Here is a 26,630-nt window from a genome sequence, read left to right on the forward strand (position 1 = left end):
CTGATAGTTAATGAAAAAAGTTTTATCTATGATGAACTGTGTGTAGCCATATGGGAGTTATAATTGCACAATGCATTTTAAGATGTATATCACTAAATAGTTAATGAAAAAGTTTTATCCATGATGAACTGTGTGCAGCCATATGGGAGTTATAGTTGCACAATGCACTTTAAGATGTATATCACTAAATAGTTAATGAAAAAGTTTTATCCATGATGAACTGTGTGCAGCCATATGGGAGTTATAGTTGCACAATGCACTTTAAGATGTATAACACTAAATAGTTAATGGAAAACTTTTACCCATACTGCACTGCTGGTAGTCACATGAGATTATAAATGATTGTTTTTGGTTGTTCCTTTTTACACTTGATAAAGGGCGTGGGCCCGAAACATGTTGTGTAACTCATTATCCCAATAAAGAACTTTGCAGACAAGTTGCTGCCCTGGATTTGTTCCACAACTACTGAATGCATTGAACTATTGGGTATTACACACAGAATACCTGTGGAAGAAGCCAACAAAGAAATTCGGTGAGCTTGCTCTGAATACTATATTTATATATTCATTTGCAAAATGAATACACAGCAAGTTAACTGAATTTGTCAAATTCGTTCTCAAAATCAGTTACTGCATCCTACCTTTGAAAATATCACTTCCTCTCACAAACATAACCATAATGCACATCTGCTGGGCAAAAGTGTACAAAAAACAGGGGTACAAAAATATTCCAAATGTCGACCAGCAACATCTTGCCCTAGGGTCTGATTTATTGGAAATCTCTTCTTTTATCAGTCTTACACTACTGCATGACAGAAACAGCTGCCAGATGTTCAAGGTGGGCAAAAAAACCTGACATAGTTGGGTTGTAGGGTAACTTACAGCTTTTATTTGTATCCAATTTTCAATTACACTTGCATAGTGATTTGATAAACTGATGTATCTAGGCCCAACGTCTTCACTCAAATCAGTACTTTACCATGTGCACCAAACTGATGTATAATTTCTGCTACTGTATGTGTGTGTGTGTGTATATATATATAAAACTTAAATTGATTAAATTAAATGTATTTTTTACATGCATTTTCTGTTCTGATAACATTGTACAACAGCCCTTATACTATAATAATATAGTAATGGCCAGTGGCTAAAAGGTTAGGCTGAATACATTTTCTGATTTTACACATTTCAAACTCACAAAAAAAAATTCTTAATACTTCATTTACTCTCATGATATTCCACATTATTTGTTTAATTTGCAATTTTCCTGTACATTTCCGTTGCATTTCTATAACAAAAAATGGGATGTATGCGAATGTTTTATGTCTAGGTTTTAAAAACCTTAATGGCACATGCTCACAAGAGATTTTATGTATTGTTGTCATGTGTTTGATCACTGTTACATGAAGTGCTGTTTGTTTCACCACTATTAGGTGAAGTCTTTTCTTCTTCACTTATTTTTATATCTTCCTTTTCATCCTCTTCTGCCTTGAAGGCTCTATGAAGAGCATCATGAATTGAATGATTGGATTTCTGTTTCCACAGTCTTCCGACAATAAAGTATATATATGGATTGGCAGTAGAACTGAGAGCTACACTTATTATCGAGGCAAAATATAGACTGAGTGTATCTTGTATTGAAGGCAAACGTCTGAAGTACATTAGAAACCAGAGGAAGTTGAATGGTATCACTGACAAGATGAAAATAAAGATAGCAGCAATAATGATGATATAAAGTCTTGGTGGGTATCGGTTTCTGAAGGTCCTCTTTATAGCAATCAGCAGAGTGACACTAGAAAGGATCATTAGTGGCAGACAGATGAAAATGCTTAAAGCAAACGTCATAATCTCTACTCCTGTACAGGCCTGTGTTTGATTCCGAAAATCTTCTGATGGGCATATTAAGTTTTCAATGAGACTTTCTGTGCATCCAAGAATCCAAAGGCAAATACACATTATTGTCGAGAGTTTCTTTGGGCGATGATTATGATACCAAAGAGGGAAAAGCACAGACATGCATCTTTCCATACTGATAGCTGTTAGAAAGTACATTCCAGAATATTGAGAAAGATCATACATTATTTCTAAGAAGGTCAAAAATCCAACAGTGCCTTCAAATTCAGGGGTGCTACCAACTAATGTGTTTATATTGACCATCATTAACACAGCACTAAATGTGAGTAACAGCAGGTCAGCTACAGCTAAGTTCACAATGTATACTGTGTATTTGTTCCTCTGAATCCTGAAGAAAAGATACCAAAACACTATTATATTTCCCACTATTCCAAACAGGCAGATACCCATGGCAACAGCAGCTGCTATTGTATAATGTATGACAATGTCTGGAACATGATGTTCATCGAAGTAGTTTGTCTCATTAAAATATGTTGTGTTTGTGTCGTTAAATACCATTTTCTTCTTCAACAGTAACCTCTTAAAATATCTTCTGATGCACCTGTTATACAAACATATACAAAACAGTTATTAACAGTTTGAACTATAATGTGCGATAATCATCTTCAATCAAGATGTGGTCAACAGTGCGATTTGGGTGATAGACTCAAATCAGTACTTTACCATGTGCACCAAAAGTGGCACGATCCCCTTGTATTGGCTGATATAGTGCATGAGCAGACTAAATTTTCATACCTGCCTGATCCCTGTCCAACTGATATCCATACGACTCCTCTCTGGCATATGCGAACTGTAGCTACTGCTGTAAGTTCACAAGGATACTTATTTAACATACAATAAGCAGGGTTGTAGCATTGTTATAATTAGATTTGTATTATCTGAAAAAATATATTTCTTTATTAAAAAAATAACACTTAAATTTAAAGCAATATACTTTAAAGCTGAATTATTTCATAATGTAATTATTTCATGTTTGTGTTTGAAACGGGGGCACTACATTAAGGGGCAAATTCATCAAGGGTCGAATATCGAGGGTTAATTAACCCTCAATATTCGACTGGGAATGAAAATCCTTCGACTTCGAATATCGCAAAAAGTTTGATCGAACGATCGAAGGAATAATCGTTTAAATCCTTCGAATCGAACGATTCGAAGGATTTTAATCCAACGATCGAAGGATTATCCTTCGACCAAAAAAACTTAGCCAAGCCTATGGGCACCTTCCCCATAGGCTAACATTGGGTTCGGTAGCTTTTAGGTGGCGAACTAGGGGGTCGAAGTTTTTTCTTAAAGAGACAGTACTTTGACTATCGAATGGTCGAATAGTCGAGCGATTTTTAGTTCGAATCCTTCGATTCAAAGTCATAGTTGAAGGTCGAAGTAGCCCATTCGATGGTCGAAGTTGCCAAAAAAACACTTCGAACTTACACCTTCAAAGTTGTCCACCGCACACCCCCAATCATAGGGATGTTGGTAAATCATCAAAATATTAGCCAAAAGTGAGGCAACATGTCCAAGAAGCTGATACTACTGATTAATAATTAACTCTGTTGTAGCACTTTTCTCTGGGTTGCCATGTAATGCGAATTGCATGAATTAATAACTAATCAGTGGGGTGTCATAGATTTTACAGATTTTATCTTAGACTATTACATTTACCAGATCATTCAATGTAGATGTTGCAGGACTGATCAGTAATTGCTTTGGTTGCTTTAGGTTTTCATATAACTAACTAGTGGTCAAGTATTTGTGTTTAGGACCATCTACATGAGCCACTTATAGCTGACTATTTATGCTAAAATGACATTTTTCCTAGGAAGGTAGAACTTGTGCTGAAATTTGAAGATCATATGGCTTGACCCATAGAATATAATGGAACAGATCTTTGTCTTTTTCGCTTGGCTAAAATTTGCTTGTGTGGCAAAGAACTGAAGAAAAGATAATTAAAATGTATTTTGTACTGTAGGCGATGTAACTATATCTTGCAGCCATAATTTTTGTATTTTGGCAGTTAACTGTTGATTAATTTAACATAATTTAGAAGTGAGTAGTTTTAGGATTATGTGGTGACTCTAAATTACAAGTAAAATCTAAATCTTCCTGCAGTTTATGGTTCCATTTCATCACTTGCTATATATCAATTGAAAATTGAATGCCCATAAATTACACTAAACATGTCATTCCTAAGGCAAAATAGTTGATTTGTGGATACATACAGTATAAATAAGTGCTGCCGTCTTAGATGGATTTTTATTTTAAATGGTGATGGTTTTGTACATATAAATAGGAAGAAGTAAACAAGGTTTGAAAACGACCTGTAGAGGATCGATGTCATCCATATTATATGGGGTTAGATGGCATCTTGTTCATCTATAAGAAGGTTGTGCTATGAAGCCTGCAATTTAATGTTTTTTTAAACTGAAATACCACTGATCTGCCCCTCGCTATGTTCACAAACTTAAGGGTTGATTTATGAATTTTCGAATTAGAATTTTTTGCTAAGATTCAAATCTTGCATAAAAACTCACAAATTCAAATTGTATTTTAAAAAAACTGGAATGGTATTTATTAAGCACAAAACTCAAATGTAAAACTTCGGCATCTAAATGCTTGCAAGGTCATGTAGAATCAATGGGAGTTGTCCTAGGCTAAATTCAAGCTAATTTTTAATTCGAGATTTTCCATTTTTTTTGGATCGTGTAAACTCACAAATTAGAATTTTTCATTTTTTTTCAGGATTGTATTCAATCACGGTTTTTATATTCAGATGTTTTAATTAATAAACAGACATTCAAGTTTGTTTAAAGATTTTATTTGAGGTAGAAAAAAATTCTAAAGCCTCACGAATTCTATCTTTGATAAATAATTCCATAAGTAAGGGAAGGAATGCCATAACAAAATTCATTATTATGAGGTGTAGCAGCAGGATGCCAAAAACCAAAGTGCCAGAGCTGTGCTCTAGAGTTTTAAGGAAAACTATACCCCTGAATAATGAAATGACGGTATCTATTAATATATATTGAAAAAAAACCCAGCTCATTTGTAAAACCCTGCTTCTTATAAATAAAGCATTTTCAATATACTTTTTAGTAGCATGTGCCATTGGGTAATCCTAAATAGAAAATTACCTTTTAAAAAATAAAGGCCACCCCCTGGGATCCTACAATTCACGGGCACAGAAACAAACCATACATGTTAGTTAACAGTTCAGTCAAAGTTCTTTGTTTTGCTTCCACACCTTTTCCTGTTACAGTTAGAGCTGCATTATTTATGGTCAGGTGATTTCAGTAGAGAGAATATTGTTAAATGGGGGCTCGAGCCAAATATTTAAAAGTGCAATATTTACTTAAAGGGGAATTCCACAAAAACAACTTTCAAGCATAACATAATTTCAAGCAACTTTGCAATATTCATCATTTAAAAAATATGCAGACTTTTCATGATTTTTTAATAGTTTCTGACAGTTCCCTAAGGTAGCCCCTTGCTCTCCTGTTGATCTGTCAGACTACTTTGCTGAGCGGGCTGACTACTTTTACTTTGTATCAACAGCCAGCTGTCCTTAGCCTGTATCCTCCAAACCTCACAATCCTCTGCACACATGATTTCAATAAGGAACTGAACATCACAGTGCAATGCATTGTGGGTTATGTAGTTCCTGCATGCTGTCTGTAAGCTGTGGAGAAGTTGTTACAATTTGTAACATCAGTGTTTTAGTCCCTCCTTCCCTAACAGGATTTCAAATGATGCAGAAAGAGAAGAACTGTTAAACAGCTGGATTTCAGTATAGAAAATTGCATTTATTCATACTTTTTGAAGAAACAGGTAACTGTGATGGGTATATTAGTTTATTCTGTGTTCTGTGGGCCTATTTATCAAATTTTGGTTTGGAAGCCGGTGTTCCCCTTTAAATATTGGTAACATTTTTTAATATGCCACTTAATATGATGTACACTATCTATTGCGTAAGTTATCATTTTGGGGGTATAGTTTTCCTTTAAGAAGGTAGTCTTGTGATCATTCTTTATTGGGATTAGTTTGTCTATAGAAGAATCTTATTGTATCCTGGATTTATACAGTATATTATTGTTAATTCATGATATGTATTATTCTGCAAAGCTGATTTACCATAGTGCAGAGTGCTAAATCCAGTGCTATGTTACCCAGATAGTGGCTAGCATTTTGTGTTAGGGCCACTTCTGGCATGCCAATGCTCACAGTGCTACTGTTTCACTTGGTGCAAGTCAATACCTGCTAGTGGAATTCTTGAACTGAAATTTCTTAACATTAATGCATGCACTTGTGCAGTAATTATCATAGGAGGCTAGGCAGGCTCATTGGCACTCCCCACAAGTGCAAGGAGTGTATATGGGCACAATGACCTTTTTCATGAAAACTTTGTGTACAATTTAGAAGTTTTCTTAAATTAGCTCATTGAGTGTTAAAAATATAGCAGTTAACTTTTACACAACTATATCGGAAAACTTTATTTACAGAAATGTGCTATTATTTATCTATTGTTGTTATGACATTTTATTACTGAACTGAGCACTGAGAGCTATTGATCAATAGGCTAAATAATTTAAAAAAGTTAAGGCCAAATGCAAATTGTCTCCGAATATAATGTTAAAGTGAAAACAATGAAGGCTAGGGGAAGGGAGCTAAGTACCAACAGCCCTGCATTTGTAAGAGATCAAGTGTTACTACTGAGAAGTCAGAAAATATTTCACTACCCTTAAAATAATCCGCTTTCCAATAAAAGATCCAATGTGATGGCTAATAGTACTTATTATACTGACCAGTGGGCTCTTCCTCTTGTGGTCCTTGTGCAAAGAATAAACCGCAGTTCAGGCACCAGGCTGTGATGCTAATACTATACAACTGGTCTTTATTAAGAATACTAACAAGAGAGGTGGAGTTGTCTAATAGGTGTATGGGCAGGCTCAGACACATCATTATTACTATTTTTGGCTGAGAGACTGCATTCCATAACTGATATGAAGTAATATATAGCTCTAATTTACAAACAAGGTAGCTTCATGGGTGTCACCCCAATAAGGCAAAAATCTAAATCTATAATTACAGTTACTTATATTTAACTTTATATTTTTTCATTCTTCCTGTTACAATTCAATGGTGAATATTTGCATAAATACAAATGTTATTTCATCTCTATAGTTTGTAGCATTTTGTTTTGGAAACAACAAAACGTATCAGACTTGGTCCTAACTTCTGCTTTATGGGTTCTTAATTTTGGTGAAGAATCGTGATATTAGACTGACTGGGCCACACCAGTATATTTATGTATTAACTCTGTGTTAATACCATTGTGCTGGTTATGCAGAGCATTTCTAATTATATAACACATGATCACTTGCATTGTTTTAAATACAGGCTCCAAATTTGACATGTTCATTGCCCAAGAGTGAATTAATGGATGAGCTACCTCCTTGTTTACAAACTGTTAGCATCTTAATAAAATATTGCTATATTACCCCAATTCTACAATTGACAGAGGAAGAAATAAAGGAGGACAGAGGTAAATCAATAAGTCCAGGGGATATATAGTTTATCTAATACTACTATAACAAGCAATAATGTTATGATATTGAAAAAAAATATTAGTCACCCCAACAGCTAAATTTAATAAATGTAATTTGTTTATAGATTAACACAAATGTATTAGAAGCCTGATTTATGAGTATGTACTGCTAAAATTGAAACCATCCAAAAAGGTACTTGCACCAATACTTGCCCCTAGCATAATATATTATTGTTTGTGAAGATTCTCATTTATCCAGGTCATGGTATAAGTCAAATCAACAAAACTTGCTGTGTTTTTCCTTGAAGACATTTCACCAGTCATCCAACTGGTTTCTCAATTCAGAATGACATGTAAATAAGATCTTTCGGGAATAAATAATTAGCAGAGAGGAGACGACCTGGGAGCACACCGATACTCTCGACCTCCGTTTGCAACACGTAAAGAGCTGCCCCGGTAAGCTTAATAGTCCAGAACCATAGAATCAAGCACAGTGCACCAAAGAGGGAGAAATCCAGATTTAAATATCACTTGAAAATCCATATTTTATTGTTCCATTAAAATAGGCACAATCGTCACATAAATGAACCATAGCTTAACGCATTTCGTGACTATCCAGCCACTTTCTCAAAAGCACACTGGTTCACACAAAGTTCAGGTATAAATCAAGTTAAGTCCCACGCATAAAATCATTCACTCTCAGCTCACCACAGAAAAGCATTACAAGTGAGCAAACATAATAAGGTTGCTCACATCACCTTTCCTAATCTCAGTACATGGTTTATCAATAACCTGAAAACGAATGTTCACAGGATCCACATGATCCATCTTTATATGTCTGGCCATCGGCAGGCTGGATTTGTGGAAAGGCCACCTAGGCCTGGGCCTAGGGCGGCAGGATTTTAGGGGGGCGGCATGCTGCCCAAGCACACCCACATTCGTTCAAAAATACAGGGAATGTACTCCCAATGAGCATAATCTGTTTATCATAATCAGAAAGGATGTCATGAAGTTAGGTGTTGAGTGTATTAGCATAATTGGAGCTTTGAGGTGTTATTAAACCTTGCAGCGAGAGGTGCCAAAACAGCATGTTGGCTCTTCTGTGCTGCGCCATACGCTGGTGTAATTGTTCTTTGTTTTCTCCCACATACAAATCAGAGCACTCCTCACTGCACTGCATACACAATGTTACTCTTCTTGTGCTTTGGGGTAGGGTCTTTTGGGTGAACCAGTTGCTGCCTCAGTGTGTTGCTGGGTTTAAAGCAGACAAGGGTGTGGTGTTTATTTTTTTTTACTTTTTAGTTTTTTTATTTATTGACTTATGTTATCAATTACAGAAAAAAAGCCAACATGATAAAGATGTTATACATATGTTGTTGTAGTATATCATGGATAACATCTTACATTTTACTTTCAAAGCTGTATAATAGGCTAGATGTTATACCCTAGACAAAACAAAAAAAAGGAGAACTATTAAAATAGAAAATAAAAAGTAAAAAGGGTAGGACAATAATAAAGAGAAAACAACATTATAAACTTGCCTACTTACAAAAGAAAGGTATAATGCTCTTGTTTTAGGTAACAACCAAAAGAAGAGAGGATAGACAATATAAAACAGAATAAAACAAAACAGTAGGTCCAGTAGCTCTTTTGATTTTAAGGAAATATAAAACCATCTGAATAGTTACTATTGTTCCACCGTGTCCATTTGTTATGATATTTGTGTAGAGACTGATTATTTTTTGCAGTGTAATATTCCAGCTTGTTGGTTTCATTTATAAGTTAAGGAATTCTTTACAATTCGGGATGTTAGGAGATTTCCAATTTCTTGCTATAACCAACCTCGCCATTGCAAGGATATGTATTACTAGAGATCTAGTCTTCCAGGTAGTATGATCCAAATCAAGATTCAAAAGTTACAGTTTTGCAGAAAAGGGGAATGTTCAGAAAAATGTCAAATTTAAATTGTCAATATTTTTGTAATAATGGGCATTCCCACCATGTATGAATGAAAGTTCCTATATCCACAGTTCTTCCAGCATATGTTTGTTGTGGTATTGGGATACATTCTGTGTAATTTTGTTGGTACTAAATTCCATCTATACATTAGTTTGATGCTAGTTTCCAGTAACCGTATGGATTGTGTAGCTGTAAGACGCGCTGAGAGATTGCCGAGATCCCTTGCCTCATGAACATCATGACGTCGCGTTTTGACGCTGGATTTTGAAAATTGGCGCCAAATCTACTTTAAAAGACCAATTCGCCATTTTGGAAGTGCCCAAGCTGGTTCCAGTTATCGGTTCCTGCCTCAGCGTCTGATTGTGATTGATATTCCTGGTTTTGACTTCTGCCCTATTCCTGACTATGACTCCTGCTGCCTGCCTTGAACTCTTCGCCTGACTTGATTATGTCTTCTCTTTTACCCCTGCCGGTACCTCGCATATGAAGTTGTTACGCACTTCTTGTTGACTTCCGCAGCAGAAAGCCCGGGGCCCCAAAAGGGCATTGGTGAATACCGGAACCCTCAGGATTCACCTGTGCATATCGCTGAACAAAGTTCCTGATAACGTGGTCGTTAAAGTAGACATTTTTAGTGTAAGAAAAGAATAGTTCCAGTCTATTGGATCTATAGTACAGAACAGGGCTATTTCCCATTTGGTTAAATGTGTATCAGAATCTTGCATACTGTTTTCCATTTGGGTTGTGTAGAATTGTGTAAATTTGTTCATTTTTGTTGGGTTTTTGAAGGGTGAAGGGACAATTTGGCCCTTTATCCACATGGAAAGGGGGTTGCTATCTAAGTAATTTTGTGGGTGTGGGAATTGCAAGTTAAATGGTACAGGGTAGTGAAGTGCTAGTGGCGGGAAAATGGGCTATAAATAGGGGTGCATAACAGGCTGAAGGATACCAGTTATCTCAGCGCTGACTGGAGAAGAGGTCCGTTTGGAGGTTCCATTGGTTGTCTAAGCAGCAGAGTGATGACTCGTTGAGGGGAAAATCAATTTATGGATGGCTTGAGAAAGAGGCTGGCCGTGAAGAGTTTATGGACGTGTTATTGACTTTTCAGCGAGCGTTAGGAGCTGACGTGACAGAAGAGGCTGAACAAGCTGCATCCCCCTTAGGAAGCACAGCGGCTGTGAAGACAGAGGTGTGTTTAAAGAAGAAGGCTGTACAGCGCAAGAGGTCGGCGATGGCAGTTAGCGATGTGAAGAAAGGACTGGCTAAGAAGAAGGCGGTGGGAGCAGTTGCGGGCAGCTGGCCTTCAATGTCTCCTCCGGTGTTGCGCAGCACAGGATTAGATAGTGCAGGCGCAACAGCGGAGGTGGGCGTGTCCTAGGATATGACCAAATTAGTTGAGAAATAGATCCAAACATTAAAGTAAAGATGTCTATTTCTTACTGTACCCATTGGGTCAGTTACTAAAGTCTAGAAATCTCTGTAGAAGGTTTAAGTGTGATTCCTGGTAATAAGTTTTTTTTGTGGAAGTCCAACTTTTGTTTTGTGTTTTATCAACACTTTAATTAAACATGGTTTTGCATTTTTTCATATAAATCTCAGAAGCAGTCTTTGTAAGGTTTGGAAAAACTTGTTAAGTAGCTAAATAGTTTAAAATGAATAAAGAATTTTTGGGAGTAAGTTGCTTTTGATTGCAGCTATTCTACCTTACCAGGATATATCCTTCTATATCCAGCCCTCAGTAAGTTTATGAAATTTAGCAATTAACAGAGCAAAATTCTCTTTATATAAATCCTTAACAGACATAGAGACAGATTTTATGGATATTAGCATTTAATGCTATATTAATAAATTTCCTAGTATTGAAAGACGTTTCTCTGGCTACTACTAAAACCCCACTTGATCATTCCAAATGAGTAGTTGGATCAATAGGGTTGAGCCTATTCGCTAAAATTTTTGCATAAAGTTTTATGTCTGAGTAATGAAATTGGACAATAGTTTGTTATCAGGCTCGGATCCTTCCCTGGTTTTGGAATAGTAGTTATAGTAGCTTGGACAATTTCCTCTTTGTGGGTGTTTTGAGTTTGTAAGTCATTAAATAGTATGGTTAGTATTGGTGAAATTTTCTGGGCTAGAGCTCTATAAATATTGTTGTTAAAATCATCTGGACCTGGCACTTTACTAAGTTTCAGGGTTTTAATAGGCAGCAAGATTTCATCATTCGTAAGGGGTTGGTTCAGTGAGTTCAGATGTTCTTCAGTTTGGCTTGGTAGTGTTAGGGAGGGTAAAAAATGGTCTATAGCCTGACAAGTAGGTTGAGATGTAGTTTTTTTCTTCAGTAAGAATATATCATTTGGAGTAAAAAATCAGCAAGTGCACCAGCTATATGTTGGGGTTAGGAAGGGTTTTACCGTCTACTGTTTTGATTTGAAGGATTCTGGTTTTGGCTTTGGTATCTTTAAGTTTGTTTGACAGCAGTCTACCATTTTTATTGTCTTCGGAATAGTATTTTTGTTTAAGCATGGTACACTGATATGTTACTTTTTCTAGATTTATATGATTAATCTGTTGTTTTAAGAATGGGAGCATGCTGCGGTTGGGTTCTTTTTTAAATTGTTAAATTCCGTAGCTATTAAATTCTAGTAAAAGCTAGTAAAATCGAATCTAGTAATGTTTTAGTACTTTCTTTCTTAATGTTGGATGTAAGAGCTATAATATGTCTTCTAAGGTAAGCTTTGTATGTACACCATAGAGCAGGCATGTCCAAAGTGCGGCCCATTTTCAAATTTCCCCCGGCCCTCAGCTCCATCATGAAATTAATAATAATGAGGCCCCCCAGCACAGTGCGATCAGGAATCCCATAGCAATAATATGAAGTCACATTAGTGAAATGATCTGGCACTTGGTCTATACTGCTGCCTGAGTGCTGAACGTGTTAGCAATAGACACGTACTGGCACATAGAGACACGCTGTTTTCGCATACTTCTTTAGGGCTGAAGGTGTCAATAGACGTACTGACGTGCCAGTACTGTAAACTAAAGAAGTATGGCGTCACTACATGCCATTACGTGTCTATTGCTAACACCTTCAGCACACAGGCAGCAGTATAGACCAAGTAGCAGATCATTTCACTAATGTGCCCAAATATTACTGCTATGATTACTCGATTCCTGTAATTTAATGTTAATGGTTCAAAGAATATCAGGCTGAATGGTCAGCCCCCACACATTTTCACCTCACCAAATCTGGCCCTTGTTGCAAAAAGTTTGGGCACCCCTGCCATAGAGTGTCTGGTTTGGTTTCTGATAATGAATTAAACGTAATGAATTCGGATATAAGGCTGACTAAATGATTAATGTGATCTGATCAATACGAGAGTGTGAAAAGTGATTAGGAGAAAAATGTGTAACATCACATTCATTAGGATGCCAAGCTCTCCATGCATTGTATAAATCATATGCTTTCAGAGAATATTGAAGGTTTTTAGACAAGTTGACAATGGTAGGCATGGAGGCATGTGTAAGTAAAGGATATTTATCTAAGTAGGGATCAGGTACCCTATTAAAGTCACCTACAACAATATTTATATAGTTCATTTGTAGTCGAGATATTTTGTTTATAAAATTAACTTGATGTGCGTTAGGGGCATATATGTTCAGGGAATCCCCATTTGTATGAGACACCTTGTTTTCTTAAAACATTTGTAATTGGAGCAAATTCCCTTCTGTGAGCCAATGTCACGGTCGGCACCCAACACTAGAACAAATGCCAAGCACCCTGGTCTCGGCTCGTGCTTCACCTGTAGTGTGACCGCCTTTGGCCTCGGGAGGAGCCCTTAGCTACTTGGATGCCACCAGGACTTAAACGAGAGGTGCAAGGCTAGAGGTTCTGGATAGGCAGTGGGGCACGACTGTTAGCTAGAGTCTTTAGGCCGAAGGTCGCGTTACAAGACGTTAGGCAATAGAGTAGTCGGATCAGGCTGGGTCAGGGCAGGCAGAGAGTAAATGTAGTCAGGCAGGCAACGGTCAAACCAGGAAGTCAATCAGAGGGGTTGAGCTGAAGAGGTAGTCGGTATTCAGGCACAGGTCAGGATCCAGACTTTTGAATTTGGCGGCAAATGCGCTCGGGTGGCATCACGTCTGCGCCTTTAATGTCCGTCTAGGCACGCGCGCCCTAAGAGTCCAGCACCAGCGTGAGGGAAGGATCGGTGCGGTGTGGTGGGCGTCCCCGCTTATGGCGCGGCGGGCCTCCACGCCGCACAGGGTAAGGCCTCACAGCCAATGTGTGGGATGAAAGATCCACATACAGTACATGTATGTAGATTTTGGTATTGTTCAGGTATCTGAGTATCGGCCTTCAATATTTTTATTAATTGTTCTTTGGTGGTATAAAAGTGAATCCTGGCAATGGTATCTTATGGTACGTCTGATGGAAGATTTTTGGGTTTAGGGATTCTATCCACTGCTAAATTGATAGGAGTAAGTTGCGGTAAAAGTGTTGTAAGCTGCTGTTGGCCCAAGTCTTCCTGTTTTACCAACTTAGGGATACCTCTAATTCAGATGTTGTTACGCCGTGCTCTTTCCTCCGAGTCTGCCATTTTGTCTTTCCATTCAAGACATTCTGTGTATTGGTTTTGTTGGAGTCATGGAGCTCATCCATGTTTCGTTCTAGCCCATCCACTCATCCATCCTATCAGAATGTTATATAGCCTCTTTTAAATCCTTGTGTAAGGAGGTTTTAAGTTCAACTAATAAAGATTTCAGAATGCTCACTTTAATAGGCAAGGTGTCCGTTAAAATTGAGTCCTCTAGTGCCGCATGTTTGTGAGGGCCAGAACCATGCGGTCATTATTGCCCTTCAATAGCATCCCAAGATTTGTAGGGTTGTTTCTGGTGTGCAGCTCTCTTTTTAATGTTGTAGCAGGCTTAAATCCAGTTCAGGGAACAGAGCTTCTCAGAACACGTCCGCACACATCAGCATCCAAGGCACGCCCCCCACCCTAGGATGTGGTGTTTATTAAAAATCCTTCTAGGTTGGGTGTTTTGTTTGCTCTGTGATGTAGGGTTTTGCTAACCCCCAGTTTGTTATCTAGTGGATGGTGGGAGTTACTGGTCTGTGAGGGTTGGTTTCCTGTAAACCTCTTTTTTCAGCTTTCCACCCTCTCTGACTCTTACAAAGAAGTCCAAAAAAGCCAGTGTGTTGTCTTGCACATCTTCTTGTGTAAACCTGATGTTGTGGTCCACTGTGTTGATGTGTTCAGTGAAAGCCTGTACCTCATATTACAACTGGGAGTGATTCCTTTGAAGCTATCCAGGGCCTTTCTTTTCCATATACAGGTTTAACAAAATGGGTAAAACTGGCAATCCCATGGTGCAGCCATGCTTCTGCCTGTAGAACCTATCCTTATACTTGAAATAGGTGCCCTTATTATACAAAAATAGAGGTCAAGGTTATAGGTGGGCTGGGGTCACTAATGAGGTTAGAGGCACATTTATCAAGGGTCGCATTTCGAATTCATGTGCTCTTATAAACTCCCCTGAACTAAAAATTCAGAATTTATTATAAAAAACCAAATTTTTTAAACTCGGGTGAACTGGGATGGACCCGAAAACTCGAATCGAAAAAAACTTGAATGTCAGGCAAACAACTCCAAATTGATCCCTGGGCGTCTCCCATTAACTTAAACAGCAATTCAGCAGGTTTTAGGTGGTGAATAGTCGAATTAGAGTTCTTAAAGGGCCAGAGTATGATAAATCTCGAAAACTGAATTCAAATTTTTCGAAAAACTCAAATCGAATAACTGCCTAGTCGAATTTGACAGTTATGACCATAAAAAAACTCCAAATTTCAAATTAGAATTTTCAATTCAATACTTGATAAATCTGTCCCTCGGTGTATGTTCTATTGCACACACAAAAATTTTTGCAATACAAAAGGATATTTTGGTCACAGTTCCTCTTTGACTTGCTTTTTCTATAAGGGAAATGTATTTAACTTCTTTTGTCCCCCCTGCCTTGACCCCTATTAGCACATGAGAAGAACATATTATATAAACCTTAAGTGCAAAGTATTGGAATTTCCCCATTTCCTAATGTATCACAGCAAGGAAAGAAAGAACTTTGTTGGTTTAAATTACAAAACAGCCTACATACGGAAGTAGTCCCATAATAAGCGTTCCTCCCTATGTAATTTTGTTTTTGAATTAATTTCGAGGTAAATACTGATTTACCATGGGTAAGAAAATTAAATGACTGTTGTAATATGACTGTTCTATATGACCACACTGTAAAAAATATATTTGAAAAAAATATATTCATATATATGCTTAGTTGGTGGTCTCTAGCTGTTAGTGAAGGCACATATTTACAGGGAAGCTCAGGAAAAGATGATTCCACTTTATACTTGCAAAGCACATAGAAATCTAGGTACCTTCTTCTTCCTTTAAACCCACCTGCCATGAGCCATGGATCTCTACAGGACATAGGTTTGGGTGCTCCTTGGTGCAATCTGTAAAAATAATAATAAAGGCTAAAGACCAGGCTGAAAAACCAAGCTCTTGCATATATAATAATACTTTGTAACCCTCCCACCTACTACCAGAACCAAAAATAACACTCATCTGTGATAGCCAGTAGTAACATAACTATCCTCTTATCCTGCACCCATCCACCCCCCTCCAGATGTGCATTTTCTGTACAGTGTTTGCTGCAGTGTGGTCTACAGTATGTCCCGAGGGGGGAGCAGGCCCGGGTGCAATGGCACCCGCAGCTCCCCAGTGGACACCATATGATCCATCAGGACCATAGCATGAATCACTGTCCATATGGAATACTCTTTAAGATGTAGTTTGGGTGACAACTATAAGCTTGTAGGAAGTTATTGCCCACAGAAGTTACCTCAGATCTTGATCTAGTTTGGTGAATGAGGCTGATAAATTTGTACCTTAGTTCCTGTTGCATCTCCTTAAATTATTCTCTAATTTGTACAATATATCAATTCTCTTACTCCACAATTATAAGGTAATCAATTCTATGGAGCATTTAGTCAGGGCTGCATTTCATTTTTCAGTAAAGCAAAATTATTGTTTGGAAACATAGAGTACTTCTTTATCCTCAAACCACAATGTATATGGGCCATAGATAGTCCTCTATAGCTGGAATATCCCAATTCCTCCCCATCAATTATAGATTATATGGTATAACATATGGAGGCACATTTATCAAGGGTCGAATTTCGAATTCATGTGAGTTTTTTCAAACTCCCTTCAATTTGACTGAATTCGAAATTCGATGGGGAAATGTATTTAAGGGAGAAGGAAAGGCAAACCATACATAGAAGCAGTTACGCTCTTAGGAAGACTGCAGCGTGTGACTCGGGTGACGTCTTCTTCTTTCCTGCTGCCCGAGGCAGCCTTGAGGCGCATGGAGCATAATTAAGATCAACTGCGCATGTCCTGTGGGCGATGACTTTCTCTTAATCATGATGACGCACATTCAAATCTAGATATGCGTGCATCATCACCCTAAAGCACACACCCCCTACCCAATCACATTCAAAGTGTACAGTAACTAAGGAGATGCACAAGCTGTGCGCTGCGAGGGGATACAACCACTACCACTACTGACACTACCACTACTGAGCTGCTGGCGATGCTTTGTACTGAGCGCTACGTCAGTAGTGACGCACTCCTGGGGTCAACTATTTTTTTTTGCGCATGCACAATAATGTTTAAATCATTTTTAGCTGCTTCAAGGTATGGAGATCCAAATTACAGAAAGATCCCTTATCCGGAAAGCCCCAGGTCCCAAGCATTCTGGATAACAGGTTCCATACCTGTAGATAAAATGAGAGGCTGGTATATGATTAGCAGAAGGATTTAATACAAAGATGAATAATAAAGGTAGCAATAACATTGTAGTCTTATAAAGAATACATTTTTTAGATCTTGGGGTCCTAGACCTCCATTTGAAACCTGAAGAGAGTAAGAAAAAGAAAGCAAATAATTCATAAACTATAAGAAAAGAAAAAATGAAGAACAGTTGAAAAGTTGCTTAGAATCAGCCATTCTACAACATACTAAAAGTAAACGTAAACTACCCCTTAAGGTTTGGTTAAGGATTTGTATAAATTTTGTCTTTTGGAATATTATCCTTGCAATGTTTTAACTTGTCATTAGAGGTTGTTGGAGAGCTATTGGGGGCATATTCGAAAGCAATTCTCTTTACTGCTACAGGCTGATGTTGTTTTGGGTTGGTACAGAAGCCCAAAATATAATCTGCAGGTTATACCCTACTTCTTTGTTTACTTTTTTACATAAAAAGTACATAAGGCTTTGGCCTGGAAATCATGTACAGATATAGGATCCCTTATCTGGAAACCCGATATCCAGAAAGCTCCGAATTAGGGAATGGCTGCCTCCCATAGACTCCATTTTATCCAAATAATCCAAATTTTTAAAGAAAATGTCATTGGTACACGCCACAATCTTACAGTACAGGTATGGGATCCGTTATCCGGAAACCCGTTATCCAGAAAGTTCCGAATTACGGAAAGGCTGTCTCCCATAGACTCCATTATAATGAAATAATCCAAATTTTTAAAAATGATTTCTTTTTTCTCTGTAATAATAAAACAGTAGCTTGTACTTGATCCCAACTAAGATATAATTAATCCTTATTGGAAGCAAAACCAGCCTATTGGGTTTATTTAATGTTTACATGAATTTCTAGTAGATTTAAGGCATGAAGACCCAAATTACGGAAAGATCCGTTATCCGGAAAACCCCAGGTCCCGAGCATTCTGAACAGGTCCCATACCTGTACTTTTTAATGCACCACAAGTAAATTTACTTTTACTAGAGCGTGGAGTTGCAGTCCATCCGTTTTGCAATATAGTGTCTGCAGTTGGGAAAGCCTTGGGGGCAGATTCCCTAAAGGCGAAGAGACTAACGCTAGCGAAAATTTGCCAGTGTGATGTCATTTCAGAACTTCACGATTCCCTAATGGGCGCAGGCGTCACTTGGCTAGCAAAGTTACCTCATTAACCAGACTTGCCTTCGCCAGCTCAGACCAGGCGAAGTGCAATGGGCATTCTCATTCTACAAAAAAATAGTGTTTTCCCCTTTAAAAGTCTGACCAGAAAAATATGGACTTTAGTAAATAACCTCCCAAAACTAAGTTAACTCACACTAAGGGGCAGATGTATCAAGGGTCGAATATCGAGGGTTAATTAACCCTCGATATTCGACTGCCGAATTAAAATCCTTCGACTTCGATAGGAAACTGGCTACAGGATCGGGTACAGAGGGTGGTTGTTAATGGGACATTCTCTACTTGGAGAAAGGTTCTTAGTGGGGTCCCCCAGGGCTCGGTATTGGGTCCACTTTTATTTAACTTGTTCATTAATGACTTAGGGGAGGGTGTTGTAAGTAATGTATCAGTGTTTGCAGATGACACAAAACTATCCAGTCCAATTAATTCCATCCAGGATGTGGCATCCTTGCAACATGATCTTGACAAACTGGCAATCTGGGCAGCTAAGTGGCAAATGAGATTCAATGTTGATAAATGTAAAGTCATGCACCTGGGATGTAAAAATATCTAAGCCACTTATACCCTTAATGGGACTGCACTAGGCAAATCCATTATGGAAAAGGACCTTGGAGTCCTTGTAGATGATAAACTTGGCTGTAGCAAGCAATGCCAGTCAGCAGCATCAAGGGCAAATAAGGTCTTGAGCTGTATTAAAAGGGGCATAGAGTCACGGGAGGAGGGGGTCATTCTTCCACTGTATAGAGCACTGGTAAGGCCCCATCTAGAATATGCCGTACAGTTTTGGTCTCCATCACTCAAACAGGACATTATTGTATTAGAGAGGGTACAGAGAAGGGCAACTAAGCTGGTAAAAGGTATTGAAAATCTTAGCTATGAGGAAAGACTGGCCTCAAATTAGAGATGTTCACATTGGAGAAGAGGCGCTTAAGGGGTGATATGATGACTATGTATAAATATATAAGGGGATCATATAATAATCTCTCTAATGCTTTATTTACCAGTAGGTCTTTCCAGCTGACACGAGGTCACCCATTCCGATTAGAAGAAAAGAGGTTCTGCCTAAATATTCGGAAGGTGTTTTTTACAGTGAGAGCTGTGAAGATGTGGAATTCTCTCCCTGAATCAGTTGTACAGGCTGATACATTAGATAGCTTTAAGAAGGGGTTGGATGGCTTTTTAGCAAGTAAGGGAATACAGGGTTATGGGAAATAGCTAATCGTCCAAGTTGATCCAGGGACTAGTCCGATTGCCATTTTGGAGTCAGGAAGGAATTTTTCCCCCTCTAAGGCAAATTGGTGAGGCTTCAGATGGGTTTTTTGCCTTCCTCTGGATAAACTGGCAGATAGGTAGTTAATAAAAAAAAAAAAAAAAAGGTTGAACTCGATGGACATGTGTCTTTTTTCAACCTTACTTACTATGTTACTATGACTTCGAATGTCGAAGGATTTTGCGCAATTCCTTCGATCGAACGATCGATTCAAAGGATTTTAATCCATCGATCGAAGGATTATCCTTCTATCCTTCGATTTTAATCCTTGGAAAGCCTATGGGGGCCTTCCCCATAGACTAACATTGGCCTAGGTAGGTTTTAGGTGGCAAACTAGGGGGTCGAAGAAATTTTTAAAGAGACAGTACTTCGATTATCGAATGGTCGAATATTCGAACGATTTTTAGTTTGAATCGTTCGATTCGAAGTCGAAGGTTGAAGTAGCCAATTCGATGGTCGAAGTAGCCAAAAAAAACATTCGAAAATCAAATTTTTTTTCCTCTATTCCTTCACTCAAGCTTAGTGAATGGGCCCCTTAATGTAAATGACACTTGCCTGCCTTTAAGCATCTTCTCTTCAATCTACACCAAGAAAAACACTGGCTCAGGCTTAAGAACCATATTATTATGAACAGTGAAACCATCAAGGCATGAGTGTGATTGAAATCATAAGTTTTAACGTGCCAGGGTCCAACATGCAAACCAATAGAAATACAATTTACAAGCTATTAGACATTTTAGACAATTTAAAACTGCTAATTTATTGAATTTTGTAACCACAGCACCATCTGCTGGTCATTAACTCTAAAAAAAAGTTGTTGTGACATAATCTTAAAGGGGATGTTTACTATAGTCACATACTTTAATTAAGAGGAAAAGAAAATTTTAATTAAAGGGGTGGTGCATCTTTAAGTTAACATTTAGTATGCCATGTCAGTGTCTTAAACAATGACTAATTCTAAGCAAACAAATGCTCTGTAAGGCTGCAACTCTATTGTTATTGCAACTTTCTATTAGTCATCTTTCTGTTCAGACCCACTCTTATTCATATTCCAGTCTCTTGTTCAAATCAATGCATGGTTGCTAGGGTAACTTGGACCCTAGCAATTGGATTGCTGAAATTGCAAACTGCTGAATAAAAAAAAAGAAACAACAAAACCACCACAAGAAATAAAAAAATTGCAAATTGGCTCAGAATATCACTCTCTACATCACAATAAAAAAGTGAACAACCCCTTTAAGAGGCATTGTTATTATTTTTTCAGAAGTAATCAAAGTCAGCACATACCCTTACTTCTCTCTGACTTCCTCCTTCACCATAAATGAAGAAATCAGCAGCAGTTAAGACAGCACAGACATTCATCCCTAATGTGCATGCAGCAATTTGGATCAGTACTGCAGATATGAATGGATGGGATCCATTATATAGCTGTCAGTTATATAGCTGCCAATTTCTGTATAACGAATCCTCCTGCATTGGCTTTTGTGAACTTTTCAAGATGAGTTGTTAAAAACAAGCACTGTGGCCGTGAGCAGAAACCTCACTCACTTCAAGCCTCCATTGGGACAACCCAGGACTACACCATGACATTTGGCATTCTCCCAGAAGTAAAGGCTATGCATACAAAACATATATACCTGTGCAGCGTGTACCTTTCCAAGTCTCACGGGATCTGACAACTTCACTTGAATCTGTGCACAGTAAAAAAGATCCATAAACTCCAACAACCTCCAGCAGTCCATCATCATGTCTGAAAAACAAAAGGGATTAAAAGGATAGAAGAGCCCACGGGGGGGGGGGGGGCATTCATAATAGCACAGCAACCTGCAGGTGTGAAGTGGAGAGCAAAGGATTAGGGCAATTTAATAAAGACTAAGAAAGCACTACAGCAGAAATCATCATACTTTAGATTTGAAGCCAAAAAGTAGCATAATGGTAGGTTTACCCCCAGGAAAATGAATATTTTCAGAACTTACACATTCAGCTGAATACCAAACAATCTGGTAAGACCTCAAAATGAAATTAGTGAATACAAAGTGCCCTCGATGTCACTTCAGTTACTGAAAAATCCAACACATTTACTGCATTTTATGTGGGGTAAAGTCATTTTACCCCACATATCTGCTGCTGCCTGGTGGTTCCTGGACATTTGTGCTTTAAAAGCCCATCCTCCACATTCCCCTGGATGTTCTGCAGAATGTAGAATCTACGATCTGCCACACTTCAGTACTTGTATCCACAGAACATAGATTCTGTGGCACTTATAGGGTTAAACAATATCAAAGAATCAGAGTTTCAGATGAATTACCAAGATAAAAGAAACAAGACAGACAGCTTACCACATAGTTCAGTGTAGAGATATTATTATTATTATTATTAATAATAATATTTATCAAAACATGCTAGTGAAAGTTCACCATTTGATAAAAACGCCTTTAAAAATCCCATAGAAATGAATGGAGAGAGGCGGCATTTCACTCTGCGGATTGTGGAGATCTCTAACTTCACTCTTTCAGCTGATAAGCAGGAAGTAGATGTTCTGTTAGACATCCAGTCACTCCAGCCTTTATACATTAAATTTATGGCTAACTAACAATATTAGAAATATTTTTTTTGCACAGCCTATCTATTTATGCCGTTTTTATTTTTATACTGAACAATGCCTTTAAAAAGGGATATGGTTCATTTCCTATTCCTTCCCATAGTCGGGAGCCTCCTCCCCAATAACCAATGTTCAGTGCTAAAATATCACATATAGGGGTAAATTTATCAAAGTTCCGCCACTAGAGTGAAATTCCGCAGCTCTCCATTCATTTCTATGGGATTTTGAAAGGCGTATTTATCAATGGCTGAAAGTGAAATTTCACCCTTTGATAAATACGCCTTTAAAAACCCCATAGAAATGAATGGGAAGTGGCGGAATTTCACTCTAGTGGCGGAACTTCACTATTAACTTCACTCTTTGATAAATATACCCCTTGGTGTCTATTCTCTGTCCATCTAGCTCCAGCTGCAGTTATAAAGTTTAACAAAACATCAACATGATTACTCTTGGGAAAAACCAGGAGGGCAGCTCTACCATCGGTGCCTAAATGAGAAAGCCCTATGCTGCATCCCACAAAGATCTGTCTGATGCTTCTCACTATCTGTGAAGTGTACTCTGCAAAATAAAGGACAGATAAAGGCAGAGAATGTTGGCCTGTTGTGCAATTTTGGCCATACTGCCCCATCTGTTTGCGCATGGGTTCAAAATCAGCCTACATCCTGATTAAAATATGAACAAATTCGAATTGCACCTGTTAACTCTCTCTCAGGAGACCTTTACATTTACTGAGTAGCTTCCCACATGTTATTAGCCAAGACAAATAAGGGAGTCCATTGTTTTCTCATGGAAGATGCCAACTTTTAAAAGCAGAAAACAAAATGAACACACTCATCCAACGTGGGGTAACAAACAGTCTAACGTTGCCTATATATGGCCACATTCAAAACAGCTAACCAATTTGTATTGGATATAGTACAATGTGCAAATAAGTTAAGTATGGCTGTGGTAATATGATGCTGTTGTACTGTTTTCCCATCAACAGGGTCTGGCATTGTGGTAAAATACAAGGATTAATAAATAATACAAAATACAGGGAAATGCTGCAAAAGAACCTAAGTCTGCTAAAAAACTAAATATCAAAAGAAGGTTCATCTTTCAGCATAGCAATGATACCAAACATAAGGCTGAATGTCCTGCAATGACCCAGCCAAAGCCCTGATCTCAGTGTAGCCTGTACAAGTGTCCCCTGACTAACCTGAACCTAACCTAACCTAACCTGAATAAGATGGAGAAAACAAGCTGGGAATAATGGGCTAAGGTTATTCCCAAACAAAATGCCAAGCTGGTTATGATATGTGATTTCCCCACAGGACCATAAGGAGCTGAAGCAGGCTCAGACTTTTTAATTTTTTTTTTAAAAGGTTTTCTTTATTGAGTTTTCCATTAACAAGAAGTAAGATCAAGAAGAAAGGAAGGAAGAAACAAGAAAAAAAGAGGAGAGCAGCGATGAGCTTTCGCAATTACACATCCATTTGTATCCCTGTTAGGAGATACATATCTTGTATCAGTTCTGGCACAATCAGGTTACAGCACCCGTTTGTGGGTCCAATAGTTCCCTGAATCTTCCAGGGTATCCACGGGCTGCATGTTAGTTTTTGCCTAGGGAGCATGTCCTCAATTAGTTTTATACAAAAGCTAAACGTGGGGGGTTCTGGAGCTTTCTAGGTCAGTAAGATGGCTTTCCTGGCTTAGTGGAGGAGTTGCTGTAGGCACTGTCTATCATTGGAGGGGATGGTAAGTCCTTCAAAGTATCCAAGCAGGCAGAATTCCGGTGTCCTAATATTGGGTAGTCCCAAGGTAATTGTTGATGTACCTAAGTATTGTGGCCCAATATTGCTGGATCTTGGGACAGCCCAAGCAAACATGAAGGTAGTTACCAACGTCCATATTACATTTAAGACATACGTTTGGATGACCCTAATACATACGTGCCAACCTGTGTGGAGTTAAGAACACTCTATTTAAGAATTTGGTGTGAATAAAGCTGTCTTTAACAGAAACATTGGTTTCTGGAATTTGTTCTAGTATACCTGCCCAGGCTTCATCGTCCAAAGATGTGAAGTTATAGGCCCATTTTTGACACACTCATATGCCCTTGTAATTAGGGATGCACCAAATCCACTATTTTGGATTCGGCCGAACCCCCGAAACCTTCGCAAGAGATTCGGCCGATTACCGAATCCTAATTTGCATATAAAAATTAGGGATGGAAATTTTTATACTTCCTTGTTTTGTGGCAGTCACGTGATTTCCCGACCCTAATTTGCATATGCAAATTTGGATTCGGTTCAGCTGGGCAGAAGCATTCGGCCGAATCCAAATCCTGCTGAAAAAGGCCGAATCCTGGCTGAATCCCGAACTGAATCCTGGATTCGGTGTATCCCTACTTGTAATCAGACTTTAACCACACATTTTCATAATCAGAGTGAAGAGAACCCAAAGATGGTGTGCTTCAAGCACACTGTGCTATTCTGTGTCTTTCACTCCCACACAAGCTCTCTCACTCCGTAACATGCTCTCTCACACGCACTCACACTCTTTCTCACACACACTGTCAAATTCTCACACTTGCTCACGCTTTCAAACACTCAATCTTTCACGGTCTCTCTCTCAAACATTGTCACTTAATCTCATACTCTCTCATTCAAACTCTCACACACACTCCCTCACACACATTCATGCACACTCTCACTATCCCTCTCACACATTCTCAGTCACTCAATCTCTTACTCTCTCACTAAATCTCTCTCTCTCTCTCACTCAATCTAACTCACTCACTCCCACACTCAATCATTCATTGTATCTCTCACATTCTCAATCTTTCACACACACTCTCAGTCACAAAATTTCTCACTGTCCCTTTCTCACACTCTCTCTCGCACACTGTCACTCACTCAATCTCTCACTCTCTCTCAAACAATCTCTCACACACTAAATCGCTAACTGTCTCTCTCTTCTGCAAACTCTCTCACATAAACTCTCTCACTATCTCTCAAACACCACACTCTATCACACTCCCACTCTCATTCACTTTATTTCTCACTCTCTCAGACACTGAATTACTCACAAATCAAATCAAATGAGCTTTATTGGCAGGACCAAATACATTAAGCATTGCCAAAGCAGGTAGAGGGCTGAAATGGGTGGGGTTGGGGGGGCAGTTTATGGGAATAGGGGAAAGTGGGGTCTCTCTCAGTCTATGACAGTCTCTTACATATTGTGCAGCTATTGTTACTGTCCGTGCCTCTTCTCCCAGAAGGAAGTGGAGTTTCCTCTCTTCTTTTATGGATGTGAAGTCTGGGATGTGACTGGAAAATCTCTGGAAGTGGGTGTCCCTCAGTGCTGAGTATTTGGGGCACACTCTCATTCCCACACACACTCTCTCTCTCACACTCTCTCACTCACTCTTACACTGTCGCTCTCAATCACACTCACTCTCATACACTCTCTCTAACACTCTCACTAATTCACTCTCAGTTACACAATCACACTTGTTCTCTCACATTCTCGCATTCACTCACTCGCTCACTCTCTCTTACACATACTCTCAATCACTGTCACTATCTGGCTCAAACTCTCTCTCTTGCACTCATCCTCACTATCTGTCTCACACTCTCCCTCACTCTCATACTCCAACACTATCTCTCTCACACACTCTCACACCATCTCTCTTACTAACTCTAACTTACTCAATCTAACACTCTCTCAGATCATCATAAAAAGTTACTTATTCCCTATAAACTATTAAGGCAATAGGCACAAGACCAAAACATTAAAAGGACATTATTGAGGGGAGTTTGGGCAAACTTCCTGCACATTAAATCTGATACAAGACTTACAAAGGAGACAGAGGACACACTCCACGACTAATTAAGTATAAGTAAGCTATATAATTAAGTATAACTAACTAACTTACTCACTCTAATACTCTCTCAGATGCTCTCTCACTCTCTAACCCACTCTTACAATCCCTTTCAGACGTTCTCTCATTTTCTAACTCACACTTGCTCTCACACACTTACTATATCTCTCACACTCTCTTTCTCACACACACACTCTCACTCTTACACACTCTCAGTATCTCTCTCACACTCATGCTTTATCTCATTCACTCTCTCTCTCTTACACACTCTCACTCAAACTCATGCTTTCTTTCTTACTCTCTTACACTCAATCTCAGTCACAGAATAAACTATTCATCTCTCACCTGTTCATCATTTCCTTTCTCTCAGGTTTCAGAAGGTCATGGATCAGTAATCCTTCAATGGGAAAGGGCTTGGCAGGTTCTCTCTATAG

The 26,630-nt window shown here is 38.5% G+C and overlaps 1 protein-coding gene across 2 annotated transcripts; it reads right to left on the reverse strand.

The window, feature by feature from the left end:
• Positions 1-865: 865 nt before the first annotated feature.
• On the reverse strand, positions 866-26,630 carry LOC108720068 (mas-related G-protein coupled receptor member D). 2 transcript variants are annotated; one of them, XM_018269443.2, is made up of 4 exons: positions 26,542-26,630; positions 21,367-21,479; positions 15,861-15,916; positions 866-2,454 (listed from the first exon to the last, which is right to left on the reverse strand). In XM_018269443.2, the coding sequence occupies exons 3-4, from the start codon at positions 15,872-15,874 to the stop codon at positions 1,368-1,370; spliced, it is 1,101 nt and encodes a 366-aa protein (XP_018124932.1). In that variant the 5' UTR covers positions 15,875-15,916; positions 21,367-21,479; positions 26,542-26,630; the 3' UTR covers positions 866-1,367. The 2 variants fall into 2 exon arrangements, with proteins under 2 accessions (XP_018124932.1, XP_041423605.1); XM_041567671.1 differs by lacking the exons at positions 15,861-15,916; positions 21,367-21,479; positions 26,542-26,630 and adding an exon at positions 6,710-6,776.

Source organism: Xenopus laevis, chromosome 6S, assembly GCF_017654675.1.
Source record: "Xenopus laevis strain J_2021 chromosome 6S, Xenopus_laevis_v10.1, whole genome shotgun sequence".
Lineage (NCBI taxonomy): Eukaryota > Metazoa > Chordata > Amphibia > Anura > Pipidae > Xenopus > Xenopus laevis.